General features: G+C 42.2%; 1 protein-coding gene across 1 annotated transcript in view; it reads right to left on the minus strand.

Annotated features, from left to right (window-relative positions):
- The window catches only part of MARCO (macrophage receptor with collagenous structure), a 44,236-nt gene extending 26,612 nt beyond the window's left edge, over positions 1-17,624 (minus strand). The window contains exons 1-10 of the mRNA XM_053308962.1: positions 17,463-17,624; positions 12,190-12,291; positions 8,956-9,186; positions 8,418-8,471; positions 5,400-5,453; positions 5,268-5,300; positions 3,945-3,998; positions 3,794-3,838; positions 2,481-2,588; positions 1,323-1,430 (exon numbers count right to left, since the gene is read on the minus strand). Of these exons, the coding sequence (XP_053164937.1) occupies positions 1,323-1,430; positions 2,481-2,588; positions 3,794-3,838; positions 3,945-3,998; positions 5,268-5,300; positions 5,400-5,453; positions 8,418-8,471; positions 8,956-9,186; positions 12,190-12,291; positions 17,463-17,577 (904 nt within the window). The 5' untranslated portion in view covers positions 17,578-17,624. The remainder of the gene's footprint in view (positions 1-1,322; positions 1,431-2,480; positions 2,589-3,793; positions 3,839-3,944; positions 3,999-5,267; positions 5,301-5,399; positions 5,454-8,417; positions 8,472-8,955; positions 9,187-12,189; positions 12,292-17,462) is intronic.
- Positions 17,625-18,278: the final 654 nt, after the last annotated feature.

The following is an 18,278-nucleotide window of genomic DNA, read 5'->3' on the forward strand; positions in this document are numbered from 1 at the left end:
ACTAACTTCTTTCCTCTCTTCTCTTCCTGTTCCTACTACCTTGCAACATGGCAAGCTCCTCTCCCTGCGCCATGTGTGCAGAGAAGATGCAGAATCCATCTGCATCCAGCTAGCTAGCTAGATTAGAGATCCTAACTCCTCACTTTCCTATCTAGAATGGAGTTCTCTAATAAATGCCTTATATATTGATTTGAAACTATGAACTGGCTCCAAGTTACTTTACTCTCAGCCTACACGCATGCCTAACTAAATCTGCTGTGTTGTGCCTCTGTGCACTCTGCTATAATTGAAAAAGGGTTTCTCTACCAGAGAGAATTCCCAACAGGAGGCACCTTTAACTGAAAATCAGAAGGTGCTTTCCTGCCTGTATCACTGGCCCTGAAAGCTCTTCCCAGCAGTGGCGGAGGATCAGCTCTGCCACTTAGCTGTAGCCACTTTTCCAAGAAGGTGCACACTGGGAAGAGCTTTCAGGGCCAACCCAACCTAGCCACTCCCGCCCGAGGAAACATCTTTGATGGGGGGGAGAGCAAGGGGCCAAAATGCCCCCATACAGAGCACTAACGGCTATCCATGGGAAATTGAAAGTGGGGGTGTACTTGGTGCTTTAGCAGAGGCCTTCACACTGATGTCGCATTTCTGATGTGATTTTTTAAAAAAAATTCAGCTGTTTTTCCAATGGTGTAGCTTTTACTCTGTGGCGGCCTTTCTTCCAGAAAATACAGTAGTTTGAACATATATTCACTGCACTCCAGTGAATATGTTTTAAGGAAAAACAATGTGCATTCATATTGCTTCTGATCCTGCACTTTTAATATTGATCCATGGTCTAGGGATGTGCACTAAGCGTTTCATGCACATCCAGGGCAGTGGAGAGTGGGCACTTTAAAAGAAGGAAGGCAGGTCTTTCCTGCCCCTCCATCGCAGCTCGGCTTCCCACTGCTGGCTGCCCCAGAGTGGCACTGTTTGTATGTCCGCAGATGCTCAGACACCATTTCCTGCTGGGAGCAGGGAACTTCCTGTTCCTAAGCAAATGCAGCTGGCATACAGAAAGCCCGGCTGCTTTATACAAACAGCACCACTCTGGGGTGGCAGCGGTGGCGGGGATGGCAGCGGGGATGGAGCACAGCTGCAACGGAATGGCAGGTAAGACCTGCCTTCCTCCTTTTAAAATGCCTGCTCTCCGCTGCCCCAGATGTTCATGAAACACTTTGTGCACATCACTACTTGTTGATGCATGGATGGGCCATTTGCCTGGCTATTCTCAAGCCTGAATACAGGACAAAAAGTTTCAGGTTGGCACTTGACCTGTCTTGTTCACTCACCTCTGGAGCCTTGTTCTCCTTGCTCACCCTTGTCGCCTTTAGCACCCATTTGTCCTCTTGGGCCCACATCTCCTTTTTCACCAGCTTTTCCTTCAGCTCCTAGAAGGCCTATGTAACAAGATTGAGTTGTGTTAGATTATAAGCCTGTAGGCAGGGTTTCATCCATACTTATCTTCTGAACTCCACCTAATTTGTTTTTTGATGATGATGATGATGATGATGATGGAGGAGGAGGAGAGAGCAGGAGGAGCAGGAGGATTTAGCTGTGACCCACCAACTTTTTTGTTAGGAGCAATCATTTGACTAGTTGAGATTAATCATGTGACCTGTTGTACACTACCATCCCTTCCCCACTATACAATCACCTGCTAGTGAATAAAAGAAGAAGAAAGTTGCTGTTAGAGTTTGTAACTGTTTTTCAAAGTGCCAACAAAGGAAGCTACCCACTCCAGTTACAGAGTAGAGTGTAGTGCTTCTGTTGCTGCAGTCATCTAAAGAGCACGCATGGAGACTGTAATACAATCTAAACTAAATAGATTTTTTTGGTGAAGTACATTCTGGATAGCAAAGACCTAGCCCTGTCTAAAAGCTACATAATGGATAGATGGTGGGAGAGAGAGATGTTTCCATCTACTCTCCAAAAACAAAAGAAGTGGACTGACTCCCCACAGGAAATACCTGAGGAGTCAAGGCAGGGGTCATACAGTAGAGGTAAAGCAGGGATGGATAAGGAGACCCTCACTAACTACCTCTACTTCCAATGCCACAAGTGGTGATTAGAATAGTTAATGTAAAAGGTCAATGCACTGGAACTCCATCTCCAACAGTTGCATCCCTCCAGCACTGGCCTGGAGCCCCCAGGAATCTGCATCAATTCCTAAATGACTACATTAAGCAGTCCTGGATATTTTAATGGCTTGATATGGAGGGGAAAAACTTGGGGGCTCAAACATCGCTTCAGTTTGGCTGAATTAAACATCTCAGTTTCCAATGCACTGTTTTTAGTGAAAGGGTCACTTGATTATATCACAGGGTAGCATGTCCTTGGTGGATTCTGAACATTTATTGAAGTTTCCCGCTCTAATTCAATTAAGAAATTAAGTGGAAGTGGTTAGCATATGAGTTAGATAAGAATATTATCATCTATATCAGTCTTACCTTGAAATCCCTTCTCTCCCATTTGTCCTTTTATTCCTGGTTCACCTTTTGGTCCAGCAGAACCAGGGCTTCCTTTAAATCCCCTTTCACCTTGAATTCCAGGAATACCTGCGCAAAGAAGCAGAAATTGTGGTGGTTGGGGTTTTTTACTGAGCAGAAGAGCTGCAGGCCTTTATGCTGTAGAAGATGAAGTAGTACACAAAGTTCCTTTGGAACTAGTCTGGTACAGATAGATTGTGGTTTTAAAGTGGCCTTGACCATGTGTTTTATATAACGTTTGTAACTATCACAGGATATCCTATGACATCACATCTTGATCCCTCCCATGACATATGAATGCTGCAAATTGGGAAAACTGGCTTGTCTGTGAGGAACTCATTACAATATGAAAAGAGCATCACCTGGTTGTCTGAACCCATTGTCTAGTTGGATGTTCACACACTACCATGTTATCATGCCTTACCTTAGTTATCTGAAATATACATATCTTATTCCGTTTCAGTGCCATCGTTTTTTCAACATGTCCAAGCAACATCTGTCAAATGCTGAAGAAAAAACTGCATATGCTAAACTTCAAACCTATCACCATTTATACGTCAGCTTAATTCTCACCCAGAGCAAGTCTTCCACCTGGTTGTAGGTCTTGTTGGTTTTTAGACTGGCCTTTATGTTGAGAAATGGACAGTTGCATTTCATAGATGTAGATGAATGTGCCCATAATTGTTAATTATTATTATTTTAAAATATGCATATACCACTTCTCAACAAAAAAAAACTATTTTCAAAGTGGTTGGCATAGCAAAAGGTATGAGAAAATGATTCTCTTTCCCAAAGGGACTCACAGTCATACACACACAGACACACGTTACTGTGCTGGGCTGAACAGGCACAGTTGCTCTCCCTCTGCTAAATATATGGGAGCCCTGAAAGATGGGTCCAGTGATCTTTCTGCCATAGAAGCTAAATGAAATTTCTGCATTCAAAGGCAGTATATCTTACTGGCTGCAGTTTAAAATAGACTGCCGGATTAGATGGATCTTTGGTCTGATCCAGGAAACCAGTCCCTATGTACGTAATCGAATCAGTGATGTTTTAGATGTGTGGTAGAGATCTATTTTAAGAGGTACTTGTTTTGTTCAAGAGAGAGATATGATATCAGATACATTGGTGTAAATATAGATTTTTGCCACAATGCTTGGAAGACGTAATGTAAAACGCTCTGAGCCTTTTTTGGAAGGGTGGTATAGAGATCAAATAAATAAATAGATAAATAGATAAATTTATCTGTAGAAGGTAAATGGAAGGTGCACTACCTGGCATGCCTATGTCTCCTTTTATTCCCTTTGATCCCATGGATCCTAAAATCAAAATACAGGGAAACTATGAATAATACAGATGAATGGTCACACAGGTGGAACTTCATGTGCTTTTCAGCATTTGTCTCTGTAATTCATCTTTTGTTACCTCTTTCCCCCTTCTCTCCTTGGGCACCTGGAGGTCCTTGCATTCCTGGAATTCCTGAAATATAAATTATATTTATAAAATATAAATATGCCACTACAGCTCCTTACTGATTTATGGTGTACTGTTTTCTTAGTTCTACACATGAGGTCCAGTGTATGCTTACTTGTAAGTATATCATCCAGTCACCATGCAAGCCTTCTTGTAAGCAAACTCACTGTATACAGTGGGTTTTGCTCAGTAAATATGTGTATGTACAGCACAACCCCATACACACTGATTTACTGAGCGAACCCCATTGGATACAATGGACTTACAAGTAAGTATGCACTGGGCTGCACACATGCAGAACTAGGAAAACGCTCACCATAAATCAGTAGGGAGATGTAGCTGCATAAACTTATGTCTGGAACTGTGAATAGTGTTTCCTGCTATTAGCAGTTCCAGACATGCAAACAACAGATGGGGAAAGAGCAGACGGGGATGGGATGGTGGCATGGGATTAAAAGGCTACCCTGCCACCCCCTACACTCATGCCATGGTTCCGTTCCAGATTTCTGACACCACCCCTGCCCCCATCCCTTTTAAAAAGAAAGATGGATGCCTTTAGTGTCTTGTGCTGTTTGAATATAAGGGTCTGTGGAGTTTAGTTACCTGCTTTTGTGTTTAACATTTGTTGGACCCTGATTCCCAGCACTGCGTGAATACTGTGAGTTAAAACTGCCCATTGCCTTTTCTGAGTGATTGGGATGATATACTATCATTTGGTGTTCTTTCTAGAAATATGTCTCAGAAATTGTGGTGAGAAATGAATGACTGCAAAACATCCCACCTGTTTAAACTATAGTTGCCACATTGAAACTCAAGTGAATCTAAAACAAAGAGAGTCTCTAAGTTCTTGTTCATTAGAAATGTGTGTGTTTGTACTATTCAATGGATCAATTAAAGGTTAAAATCTCTATCCAAAGTAAGAGTTTCCTTTGTTATTCCCTTAAACTCTAAGGAATGACTTCCTCTGCTGTCCTTTGAGCTTGGAGTCTCACTCTGTTAAGGGAATATATCATGTATGTATTTAAAAGCTGTACACCCTGCACACACCTATCACAAGGACAAAGACCCATTCAAAACCAAAGTCCGCCCCACAGATGCCTGTCCATCTATCACATAGACACATGGGCCTATTCAAAATCCAACCCTTGGGAAATTCCTGCTGTAGACCTAGTGTAAACAATACATTACACTACGGATCAATTTGAGTAGGATTGTATGAGATTTCTGAGTGTGGACATGTGTCATAGTGCCAGAAGAGTGGGGGGAAGGGAATACCGTTTTCTCCTTTTGGTCCATGAATTCCAGTACCTAAAACACCAAACATATTTGTTTTGAAATCGGTATAGCTTTGTTCAAAAATACAAAATATTATCTCTTTCTTTTGAGGATTTGTTCTGATTTGCTTACCCTTCGGTCCTGGCTCCCCTTTGCTTCCTTGTAGGCCAGTGTCTCCTTTATCTCCTGAAAGATGTCCAAATGCATATGTCTGTTGTAGTTATTATAAGATGTTACAGGCTATAGCTATATCCCAGATTTGGCTAGTCATGAAAAGTGGCCATATTTTCATGGACTTCTCATTCAGCAATTTTTCTTACTGCTTATCTGTGCCACAGATGAGATGTTGCTGTGACTGCATTGTCTTTTATATAGATGCCAATTTTAACTGGTTGAGATTGTTGCCAGTACTGCTCTATTTCAGGGTAGTGCTGCAAAGCACCCCTCTGCTCGATGTCTCAGAAGCACTGCATTGTGGACTCGTGATCCGTGAACTGTGAACTTTCCCCCTGCTTAAGCTAAAAAGGCAGTATGGCATTCACAAGTGGTTGCTTGCATGACCAAGTGTGGGGCAATGTGCCTCAGGTCAAACTAGCAATCTGACTAAACAGGCCCCACTGCTTTCTCTTACAGAGAGCAGACTCTATTTCAAAGAAATGAACCAATCAGGGAGGAATTTCCTCACCTAGTCAGATAACAGTTTGAAACACTCTTTCTAGGAGTAGCAAAGATACAAAACATTTCCCAACTCATTATGAATAACTAACTCTTGTGAGGATTTAGTGGAGAAGTGGCCCATAGAAACTAGCAACTTATAATCTTTTACATGTGAAGACATCCCAATTTTGAGATATACAACTGAGCTCAGCTCCATTTACTAAATGCAGTACATCTGCATAGCTTTTGCATCTGCGCATCTGCATAGCCTTTTGTGGGGCAAAATCCACTCAAAGTGACAGTCCTGCTAGTAATGGACATTTTTGTTTTGCATAAACATCCTTGCCCTACAGGGAAGGAGAACCTTCCCCCCTCAATTGATTCAGTTCAAATCTTAGGAAATGATTTCCAGTATATCTGCCCTGGCCCCACCACATGTTTTAAGAGTCATCACAGCACAGAGAGAGTCACATCATGTAGAGGACTCTCCTTGGATTATACCATCTGGCAGTCTAAAAAAGTTGCATTCCTTTGCTGCTTGTTTCTTTCCTGCTTTTCCCTGCCTGTCTACTGGTGAAGAGGCCAACCAATGTGCAATGAACTCACCAACCACCCAAGAAAGGATAAGGTATAATGAACATCTTGCTTTCTAAGCCCCCTCAACTACCTTTCTCTCTTTGCCTCCCTCTCTGCTTCACTGGCACTCTTTAATACAAGCCTTCAGCCAGGCTCTGGTTTAGAACCTTAGCCAAACTGATTGACTGTCCATTAGGATTGACTGTCCATTAAGACTTTAGGCCAGAAGACCCAAGACCTGTCCCTGGGGTATAAATGGCCACATGGCCGAACAGGTCGCTAGTTTCAAATATCTGGAAGTGGTCCTACATGTCTCTGGCTCGAGAAAGGCCCACTGCAACCATGTCACCCTCATGACTCAGAGGAGCTCTAGCACCATTCTAAAATTCTTATGGTCTAGAGGGAGCCACTATGTACCCACAGCACTCAAATAATTCAAGGCCAAGAGATTGGCAAAAGTCCTCTATGGTTCCCAATCAGGGCCCCCCACCATTTTTGCCCCCTTGGAGTGGGTGCAGCCAAATTTCTAAGAGTGGCCCTCCAAGTGCTTTGCTGTGTCTCAAATGCCGCCCTACACTTGGAAATGGGCATGATAAAGGTTGAGGCCAGAGCGTGGTTGTCCATTCTTAACCTCTGGCTTAAATTATCCCTCAGTCCTCAGGGAGTGGCCCTCTGACCCTACAGGATAATTTTCAGTCTTCCTGGAAAAGGGCCGTGTGGACTAAATTGTCGCTCCTGGGCTCCCCACCCCCACCCCCCACTTGCTATAGACTGTGACCAGACAAAAACAGTCATCAAACAGAGGATAATGGACACTGAGCGCTGGGCTGACCTAGGCAGGATTCCATCCTTCCTGTCCTTGGAAAGGCACAGATACTCTGCCTCCCCCGCCGAGTACCTGTCACAGCTAGAAATCCCAAGCCACAGAAGGGCTTTTACCCTCGCCCATTGTCATGCCCTTCCCTCCTGTGTATTGGAAGGCAAATACAGAAAGCTCCCAATTGCAAGAGACTTTGTCTCTGTGACACTGGGGAAGCAGAAACCACAGAACATGTACTCCTCTTTTGCTCCTTTTACAGAGTCTTTCGGGCCAAGCGTATATTTCCGCTACTTTGCAAGTACTCTTGCTGCCCAAACCAGGTTTACACCCGGTTGCTGCTCTTGGATGAAGAACCGGCCTTCATGTTTAACACTGCCCAATTCTCCATGGCAGCGTGGAAGATCCGCTGGGTCGTGCCTGCCAGGCCCTTGCATCAGCTCTGTTTTAAACCGCTGACTTTTTTTTAGTGTTCCTATTTAGATGCCTCATTTTATATACCCCATTTTAGCTACCGCTTTTTGCATTTTATATATTTCACATTATATGTGCTCATAATTTTCTGTTTAAATATCTCATAGTTACCCACTTTTCTAAGGATAGCAGCTTCATAGTATTATAATATAGCTTTATACTATTAGAGTAGTAATTTGAAAGTAATATAGTATGGTTCCATAATTTGTTTTTATCATTTTGAATCATCCTCTACTGTTCTGCCTTATACCGGTCTTGGACTGTAATAAAGATGATTGGTTGGTTGGTTGATTAGGACTTCAGCTAAATTGTTTCCAGCAAGACTCTCCATTAGAATATTTGCCAAGATTTATTGCATTTGCTTAACCAAATTCTTTTTACCTTCAGGATAAAATTTTTATCCTTAATAAAGCTTTGAATTATATTTCTGCATCCTCATCTTTTCCAATACACTGTGACTTGCTTTCATTAATACTGGAACCAAACGGCTCCCCAAGCTAATTTCCCCACTTTAAGTTAAAAGCATAAAAGTTGGAATGTCTAGCCAGCACTCGGGGGCAGTTCTGGTAAAAAGATCTTATTCAAAAGTAATTCTTCTGGGGAAATAAAAGTTCATGACAACTGACCTTTATTACCCTGGTCACCCTTTGTTCCCGGAGTTCCTCTTTCCCCTTTTAAACCTGAACATGGAGGAAAGAACAGTCTTAATTTCAAACAAACAAACACAGAGAGAGAATGGGGTTATAAGCAGGAGAATGTGTTAGAAATGGAGTTAACATTTCGTGCCAAATAAAACTTCAAACTGAATTTGAGTCAATCCCAGACAAAACAGCATCTATAAGTGAACATGTGTTCAAGACTGGGTTTATGTATCCATGACCAAACTGAAGGAAATGTAACAATAAATTGCAAACCAAGTGCAGATTATGATTTCAGCAGTTTCTTCATTAGTTTCAGAGCAATAGGAAAATATAGAATCCTGCTTTGGCAATAGTTAATGGATCAAGTCTGGCTATTACGACTAGATGACTGTTGAGTGACACATTTGCTTTTTGAATAAAGAAATCCATATCTTGCCATTTTGTACATTGTGTTCAGAGCATTTAATATGCACACTGTGAGGGTGGAAAAAGTATATCTAATTTAGGCAAAACAATGATGTACCTGTAACATTGGCCATTTTCCATTGTAATTGCTGGTTACTTTGCTTGATGACATGGATTTCTTCCCTCAAGGTATCGAACCAGTTTTCTTGTCCCTGTGATCCCTGTGATCTGTTCAAATAGGTCTTCATTTGCACAGTTTCTTTGTCTAAATGGTTCACCATTTTTTCTCTTAAAGGTAGATTGTTTTGTTCAAACTTCTTATCTATATCACGAGGCATCTTAAAAAAGACTGTGGAAATAGAAGAGAAGTCATGAAATAAATACAATAAAATAGTGTCTGCCACCCTTCTTTTTAAAATCGCTGTAGTCCCAACGGACTAACTTTCCAAGCTCATTTTGTATTCCCTATTTAGCCTGGTGGTAATATAATCCTAAATAAATATTGCCCTTGGTTTTTTCCTTTAATTTCCTACTCAGCTTTTATTAGGTTTTCTGGTTCCCAAACAGAATCAGCTTCATTAGCCTTGTCCCAAAATATACCTCCATATACACTATTTTTAATGTCCCCCTAACAATACCTGGAAGCCCAGGTTCTGCACAGCCCCTGTATTCCAGGCCCACAGAGAACTGACACAACATGACATAACATGATGATGATGATGATGATCAGGAGAAGCAGGAGGGAGATAATCTACCATATTTTTGCATGGGTTATAATTTTTTAGCCTACTTACGAAAGTAGCTTGTGAAATCACCTGGCATTCCGTGTGTCCATGTGTGTCCCTCCCCCCTATCAACTTTGCAACACCTGGACCAATATGAACCAAATGGGGTACAATTGTAGGTACTCATAGGGACACCTCAACGGTGTAGTTTGTGATGATATAATCCACGCCAGTTCAAGATGGCAGATGTGTAAACGTTTGAGGCACAAGTGGGCTCACTTGTGAACTGCCTAACCAGTTTGAACCAAATTTGCTACAGCTGTAGGGACTCATAGGGATGTCCCATAGAGATGCCCCATAGGGATGCATAGGGACCTATAGGGATACATAGTTTGTAATGATGTCATTCACTCCGAATCAAGATAGTGGATGCATGAACATCTGAGGTGCAAGTGGACTAACTTGAGGACTGTCTAATTGATTTGAACAAAATGAGGTACAATTGTGACACACAGGGACGCCTCAATGGTGTAGTTTGTGATGATGTCATCCACCCCAATTTAAGATGGCAGATGCATAAACATTTGAGGTGCAAGCAGGCTAACATGTGAACTGCCTAAATGATTTGAACCAAATTTGCTACAGCTGTAGGGGCACATGGGAAAACCTCAATGTCATCTACCCCAATTCAAGATGGCAGACAGGTGAACATTTGAGGCTCAAGTGCACTAACTGGTGAACTGTCTAACCAATTTGAACCAAATTAGGTACAGTTGTAGTGAGTGACACACAGGGATACCTCAGTAGCATACTTTGTGATTATGTCATCCACCCCGATTCAAGATGGCAGACGCGTAAACGTGTAAGGTGCAAATGGACTAACTTGTGAACTGCCTAACCAATTTGAACCAAATTTGCTAAACTATAGGGACACATGGGGATGTCCCAATGGTGTAGTTTATGATGATGTCATCCACCCCAATCCAAGATGGCAGATGCACGAACATTTGAGGCTCAAGTCCGCTAACTTGTGGACTGTCTAACCAATTCGAATCAAATTTGCTACAGTTGTAACGAGTGATACACAGGGACAATGGCATAGTTTGTGATGATGTCATCTACCCTGATTCAAGATGGCAGACATGTATACATTTGAGGCACATGTGGGCTAACTTGTGAACCACCTAACTGATTTGAACTAAATTTGCTACAGCTGTAGAGACATACATGGAGGACCCAGTGGTGTAGTTTGTGATGATGTTATCGACCCTGATCCAAGATTGCAGACGTGTGAACTATTGGGGTGCATGTTGGTTATGTTAGACAGTGGACTGTCTAACATAACATGCATGTTGGTTATGTTAGGCAGTGGACTGTCTAACCAATTTGAACCAAATTTGATACAGTTGTAGTGAGTGACACACAGGGATACCTCAATGGTGCAGTTTATAATGATGTCATCCTCCCCGATACAAGATGGTGGACACTTGAACATTTCAGGTGCAAGAGCTCTAACTTGTGGACCTCGATTTGAACCAAATTTAGTCCAGTTGTAGGGATAGTGAAAGGAAAGTTGGGAAATTAGTTCTTACTAGAACAACTTGCTTTGTTTCTCATGGGGATAACTAAGAGGCTGCAGGTCATAAATAAATATTTTTACATTACTTTTTCCTTGTGATGGGAAAACTGCCTGGCTGATCATCTCCGGCCCTTGCTATGACCCTCTTCTGCCTCCCCATCTTTCTCCTTCTTTGAAAAACATGTATCATGAAAAGAAAGTGGTGGTACAGCTACTGTGACCCAGTAGTGGGCTGTGATCCACTAACTGAAAACCAATACATGTGTGTTTGCTCTCTCTCTCTCTCTCTCTCTCTCTCTCTCTCTCACACACACACACACACACACTATTTCTAATTAGCATTTCTGCTAATTAGCATTTCAAAACAGCAAAATAATTTTGTGTTTTTAAAAAAGTCATTAACATCCTGCAAGATCAGAAGCATTTTAAAGATCTACTGAGGCTGTCATTAGGGCCCTTAAAATGACAGATATGTCTAGCATGTGGCTGGATGTGAGGGCATCTGGAAAACGGTTTATGAGGCAAAAGGTCTGGGGATTATTTATACATATGCTGAGAATTCTACTCAGTGAATGGAGTATCCTTTGCTTTTATTTTTCACATACCCATTAGTAAGGTCTGCATATGTTTGAAACTTTATTAGAGTTGTAATGTACAGGGGTTTCTTTTGGACATGTGTAAGTGTTTATATTGTTGTAATCCTTTCTGAGACATGGAAATATACCCCCCGCCGGGAAAAAAAAACAAAAAACCCCACAACATTTTAAATATTTGCTCAGGACCTGAAGTGCAGGAATTGGTTAAACAGCTGAAAGCAAAATTTATCTACTGAGAATACCCAAGATAAAATTTTCTCATCTTTTAGCTCATTCCTTTCCCCCAAATCCAGTATCTCATCCTAGTGGTGGGATGTGCCTGTTCCCAGCACCTGCTGCCCCAGCAAGTGTCTTCACTTAGCCAATTACAGGGTAAGATATTTGCAAGTTTATTGATGCAATGTCTTTTGCTTTTAGGTTCAGGGCAGTAAAAAACATTTAAGATCAATTACCTTCATAGGCCAACAGTGCAAAGCCTGCAGTGAGCACAAACTGGTACATTATAAGTATGGTCCAAATGCAGCATTTGGAGGTCCTTCTCTTGCCTTTTGGTTCTAAAGTTTGGGGAAAGAATAAAACAAACAATATCATTCTGTCCTTTGGGCTTGCAATTTGAATGATAAATGTGTAGTGTCACATATTACTAATTAAGCTGCAATCGTATGCATAATGAGTCATTCCCATTCAAATCAGTGGCTTCTGAGTAGGAACCTAGGAACATGGGAAGCAGCCATATACTGAGTCAGACCATTGGCCCATCTAGCTCAGTATTGTCTACACAGACTGGCAGCAGCTTCTCCAAGGTTGCAGGCAGGAATCTCTCTAGGCCCTATCTTGGAGATGCCATTGCCAGGGAGGGAACTTGGAACCTTCTGCTCTTCCCAGAGTGGCCCAATCCCCTATGGGGAATATCTTATAGTGCTCACACATCAAGTCTCTCATTCAAATGCAACCAGGGTGGACCCTGCTTAGCTAAGGGGACAAATCATGCTTGCTACCACAAGACGAGCTCTCCTCCTTGTAAACATGGCTAGCATCATTCTGCATGGTTTAAAGTTAGAGAGCGTTAGGTAAGCAGGCTGTGATCTGCTGCTTTTTAAATGTATTTGGAAACACTGGTCGCATTCACATGTAACACGGAACAGCAGCTGAATAGGCCTGTGGTTCCATGGATGTTACGTCCGAATGCAGGGAAATGCAGTTAGGTGCGGTGATGAAATTGAGGGTTCAGGATTGAAATGAACCCTCAGGTTGAATTAAGTTTCATTGCCATAACCCCAGGTTCCCAGCAGTCTGCTGTATGTCCTAATTCAGAACCACAGGCTTCTGGCCATGGAATGAAGCCCCTCCCTCAACCCTGGCCCAATTGGCTATGCGGGCTGTCCTTCTGTCAAGAAGGAAGCCCACACAGCCAACTCCCTTGCCTCTCTGCAGTCTCGCCTGAACATCCAAATTTGAATGGGAGAGCAGGGGGAGTGGAGCATGGAGCTCCAGGTCCAATGTGGCCTCTACTTATTTCAAGATAAAACTGTATTTCCTGTTTCCTAGGCATGTCGTTCGGCAGAGAAGTTGTGCAGGCTTATCTTAGACATGTTCATTCGAGAGGAAGTCCAACTAAACGTGCTGGTTGATAATGTGCAGTGTCTCCCTGGTGCTGTGCAGCAGGGCCTATGATGGGTGTGTGTGTGTGCAGGGAGTACATCGTACCTGGGCCTGGGGTCCAAAAGGGGGCCCGGGAGCCAACGTATTAACTGTAACCTATATTATACATTATTGCATCAATTCATAGCTTATCTATAGAACTTTTGTGGCCTAATGATGATAACTATGATCGCCAGCTTGGCTAAGCCTATTCAAAAGATCAGGCATCACATATTGTATGTTCTGATAAGCCATTGGCTGATCCAGATTTCAGTGGAAGAGCTGAATGACCTGCTGGCCAATGGCCGTAGCTGTTACAGCCTCCCCAGTGTGCACAGAAATGAGGTGGTGCCCCACATCCACATGGGCAAGAAATGCAATATTTACCTTCAGTACATAAAGCAAATTTTGTAAATGCCCTGTAAAAGCCATTAGATCTGTTGAACTTGTTAACAGAGTACAGACTTGGTGACCTGTTTCCAAATGTTTGAATAATAAGATAATTATTCTTAATATAAGAAGAAGAATACTATTAACAATTCCAGCAACAGTAGCTTCTGCAGAGAGGCCATTTAGCAAACTCAAGCTGATTAAGAATTATTTAAGGTCTACAATGTCTCAGGAACATCTTGTGGATTTGGCCAGGCTAAGCATTGAATCAAACATTGCCAGAAAAATTAATTTTCATGCTGTGATTTGAAATTTTTTTTATAGGCCAGGAAAGCTCTTTTTTTAAAAAAAGTAAATACAAAGCCTATCTACCTTTAAAAAAAAAACTTTTTACTAATAATTATGTCTTCTGATGATATGATCTGTATTGCAGCATAAACAAAGATTTTCAAATCAAATGTGCTTTCTTCTTTCTGATTCTCTTTTATTTTATTTTATTTATATTTATCATGGAGGGAGTATAGGAGCATATGCAGAAAATCAACAGAGCGCTCCATTCCACCCCCTCTCATCTTCCATACCCTTTTTGGCCTTACAGGCCACAGCTCATGGCATAAAACCGTAGTGGATAAAAACAGGATGATTAATGGAGAAGGGAAGGGGGCCCAAAAGAAGCTTTGTACCCCCTGATAAAATTCATAAGAACATAAGAGAATAAGAACAGCCCTGCTGGATCAGGCCCAAGGCCCATCTAGACCAGCATCCTGTTTCACACAGTGGCCCACCAGATGCCGTTGGAAGCCACAGGAAGGAGCTGAGAACATGCCCTCTCTCCTGCTGTTACTCCCTTCATCTATCCTGCCGTTGAGGCTGGAGGTGGCCTATAGCCCTCTGACTAGTAGCCGTTGATAGGCCTCTCCTCCATGAAGTTATCCAAACCTCTCTTAAAGCCATCCAGGTTGTTGGCTGTCACTACATCTTGTGGCAGAGAATTCCACAAGTTGATTATGTGAAAAAGTTCTTCCATTTGTTGGTCCTAGATTTCCTGGCAATCAGGGAAATCTCTCAGAGGCCCTGCTGTGCTGCTGCGGACACATAAGGTATCCTGAATGCTGTTGAGAATAAGTAGTTGTGCAGTCAGCACTACCTCAGTAACTCCCATTCGTCTCACTGGGAGTAAGTGCAGCAGCACCAATTGTGCGACTCTGACATCCTTTACAGCATTGGGGTTGCCTTGTGCATTCACAGCAGCCCTAGTGTGGTGTGCAAGATGCTGCACATCATGTCAGCAATTGATGTTTATTCCCAAATATTTTTGCCCAGGATTTGCAGCCATCACACATTTCACAGCATCTGTGCTTCTACTTCACACCGTACATTTTCTTTTTTTTTAACGAGGAGAGCCAGGCAGATATATGCTTTTTAGCACCATTTTGCTAATTGGGAGCTTTTTCACACGGGGCTTTTAGTTTGTATCTCCTCTGAACTGGAGGGTGTGTATTCACATATCAGCCAGATTTACCCCCAAGTCCCTGCAAGCTATCAGGGAGGACTTCACACATAATTAGGGCTTTTCATTGCACTTTAGCGTGTAGCCTGATTTATATCCAGGCTAAAAAAATCTACTTTTTGCATGGTGTGTGTGTGTGTGTGTTTGGCAACTTCAAACTCACAGTAAGCCTTGCAGTAAACCCGTGGTTAAAATAAATTTAAAAAGCTCTTGCGTGACTGTTCCAACACAGGTCACAGCAGGAGTCAGGATAGCTCGAATCATCTCATACTGGGTTAAAAGGGATCTGTACATACATACTAGGGGTGTGCATGAATCTATTTTTTCATTTCTATTTGTACACAAATCAAATCACCCCCAGTTTGTTTTGTGTCTGAATATCCCCCCCCGCAAATCACCTCACATTCTATTTGTACCTGAATGTTCTGAATCCAGATCTATTTGGGGCAAAAAGGGGTTCCAGGGGCAAAAGAGTGGGGTGGGTGGTAGTGCCCAATGGGTGGAAGCTACCACCCAAATTTCAAAGAAATTGGGCAAAGGGGTCATTTTTAAAGAATGTTTGAAGTTGGCGCATCTTTAAGCTTTTTCCCATAGGGAATAATGGGGATTTCAGCAACCCCATAACTCCACTTGGTGGGCACCAGGGTGGCCCAGAGTGAGTGGTGGTGTAGTGCACATAGGGTGCCAACCACCCACAAGCCCATGGGGCACTGGGTTTTGTTGTTTCTGATGTGTTCTGAGAGTAGATTATCTGGTAGAAAATGAATGTGGATTCAATGTTTGTCATTGTGCCCATTGGGCACTTCACACCACAGCCCACTCTGAGCAACCCTGGTGCCCCCCACGTGGAGCTATAAGTCTGCTGAAATCCCCATTATTCCCTATGGGAAAAAGCTTAAAGAAACGCCAACTTCAAAAATTCTTTAAAAGTCACCCTTGTCCTATTTTCCTTGAAATCTGAGTGGTAGCTTCCTCCCATTGGGCACTACCACCCAACCCACTTTGGCCACAAAATGAAGGTCCGAATCGCTGAAATTTTCGGGTCTGAATCTGAGGTGATTTGTTTTGTACCTGAATTTGGGCAACTGAGGACAGGGGTGATTTGTTTGGTCTACAAATCACCTGAATTGGCCAGATTTGGGTACAAATCATTTTGTACCTGAATCGTTCCACACATCCCTAATACATATCTGCCAACATGTCCCTATTTTCCCACCTTAATGGGAAAATAGGGACATGTTGGAAGTTATGTACATATGGTGAGAAATCCAAAAGACTGGATCAACACACTAAGATTCACTGAAAGGCCAGCTCATTTGACATCATGCTATTTAAAAAATGTATGAAATTAGTCCTCAGTCTTTTCTCTTTAATGCTACCTTAAGTGGAGCAGCGGAGAAATGCTTGACTAACAAGCAGAAGTTTGCAGGTTCGAATCCCCACTGGTACTATATTGGGCAGCAGCGATATAGGAAGATGCTGAAAGGCCATCATCTCAAACTGCACGGGAGGAGGCATTGGTAAACCCCTCCTATGTTCTACCAAAGAAAACCACAGGGCTCTGTGGGTGCCAGGAGTCGAAATCGACTTGACGGCACACTTTACTTTTCTCTCTGCTGGACCTGCAGACACAGTTGCTGCTCTTAAAGGTTTGCGAACTGGTGGCGGAAGAGTTACCTTGGCACAGTGTATTCCAAAATGCAAGAGAAATCACACTTATTTTAATATATGGTAGAATTATCAGCTGATGTGCAACACATATATTAGTACCAAGTACTAAAAGTAATTCCTGGTGCAGCATAATATTATACATGTTTACTTGGAAGTAAGTCCCATTGTGTTCAGTAGATCTAACTACCCAGTAAGCATATTTAGGATGCAGCCTTAGTCATGAAATGTCATGACATTCTGCTAGATTTTTCATTGCAATAACTTAAATATGGCAACCAGCACAGACCTGTACATGTTTACGCAGAAATACATTCCACTACTTTCAACAGAACTTACTCCCAGGTATGCAAAGCATTCACAGGATGTGCATAGATAGGATGTCATATGCAATGAAACTCGAATAAATTTCTTAAAAAGAAAAATACTCTTTAATATAGCTCTAGATTTATTTATTTTTTGCGTTGAGTCATTTCCATCAACTTTAAATCATATGAAATAATGAAAATACTTTACCATTTATTTCAAATGCCATAAGTCCATGTGATGTAAACTTCTCCCGATCGGAAAAGGTTAATGTGTTGATGTCACTGAGGAGACCATTGTCCTTGTCGCTCCCTAAGGTCTCCATCAGGTTTTTACTGGTTATGTCAGGATAAAGGCAAGGAAGAAGAAGAGGCTTGCTAATTTATCTACTTAATACGCAGACTTGCAAAAAATGTTTCTCACGTGCTATCTTTTTAGTACTTCCCCCAAAACTTCAGATTATCTTTTCTTCCTGCTTCTTAATGCAGGAAGTAGAGCCATGTATCTAAATCTAAAGATGCTTGTTCTGTAATGTGAATTCACTTGTCAGCAAGCATATCACTGATGTAGCTTTCTGGCCACAGTGGCTGACTTGATGAGGAAAATTACTCAAAATAGACTCATTCAAATTAAAAGGAGAAGTTAGGCAACACCTAACCTGTCCTCCAGTGGGACTAATCTGAGTAATTTTTCTCAGCATAATGTCTCTCAGTGACATTATCATTATGAACTGGCTTAACTTGCAAACATTAGATCCTGAAAAGGGGATTTTGCAGATGGGCAGGTTACGCCGTTCACTCTGTATGTTTTCTTGAGTTAATTTAACTACACACCAGGGCATAGCATGATTAAAGTGGGCCTTGGGACACAAAGTGGAGATAGGCCTCTGGGCCCTTGAACCTCCTACCACCACCTCCTCCTCCTCCTCCACCTCCTCCTCCTCCTTTCTTCCCTGCCCATGTCTTTGCTGCAGAAGAACTTATATGGTAATGACGAACAACAAAACATTTTGGGCATGCCCTTTCT

This window comes from Hemicordylus capensis, chromosome 1, assembly GCF_027244095.1.
Source record: "Hemicordylus capensis ecotype Gifberg chromosome 1, rHemCap1.1.pri, whole genome shotgun sequence".
Classification (NCBI taxonomy): domain Eukaryota; kingdom Metazoa; phylum Chordata; class Lepidosauria; order Squamata; family Cordylidae; genus Hemicordylus; species Hemicordylus capensis.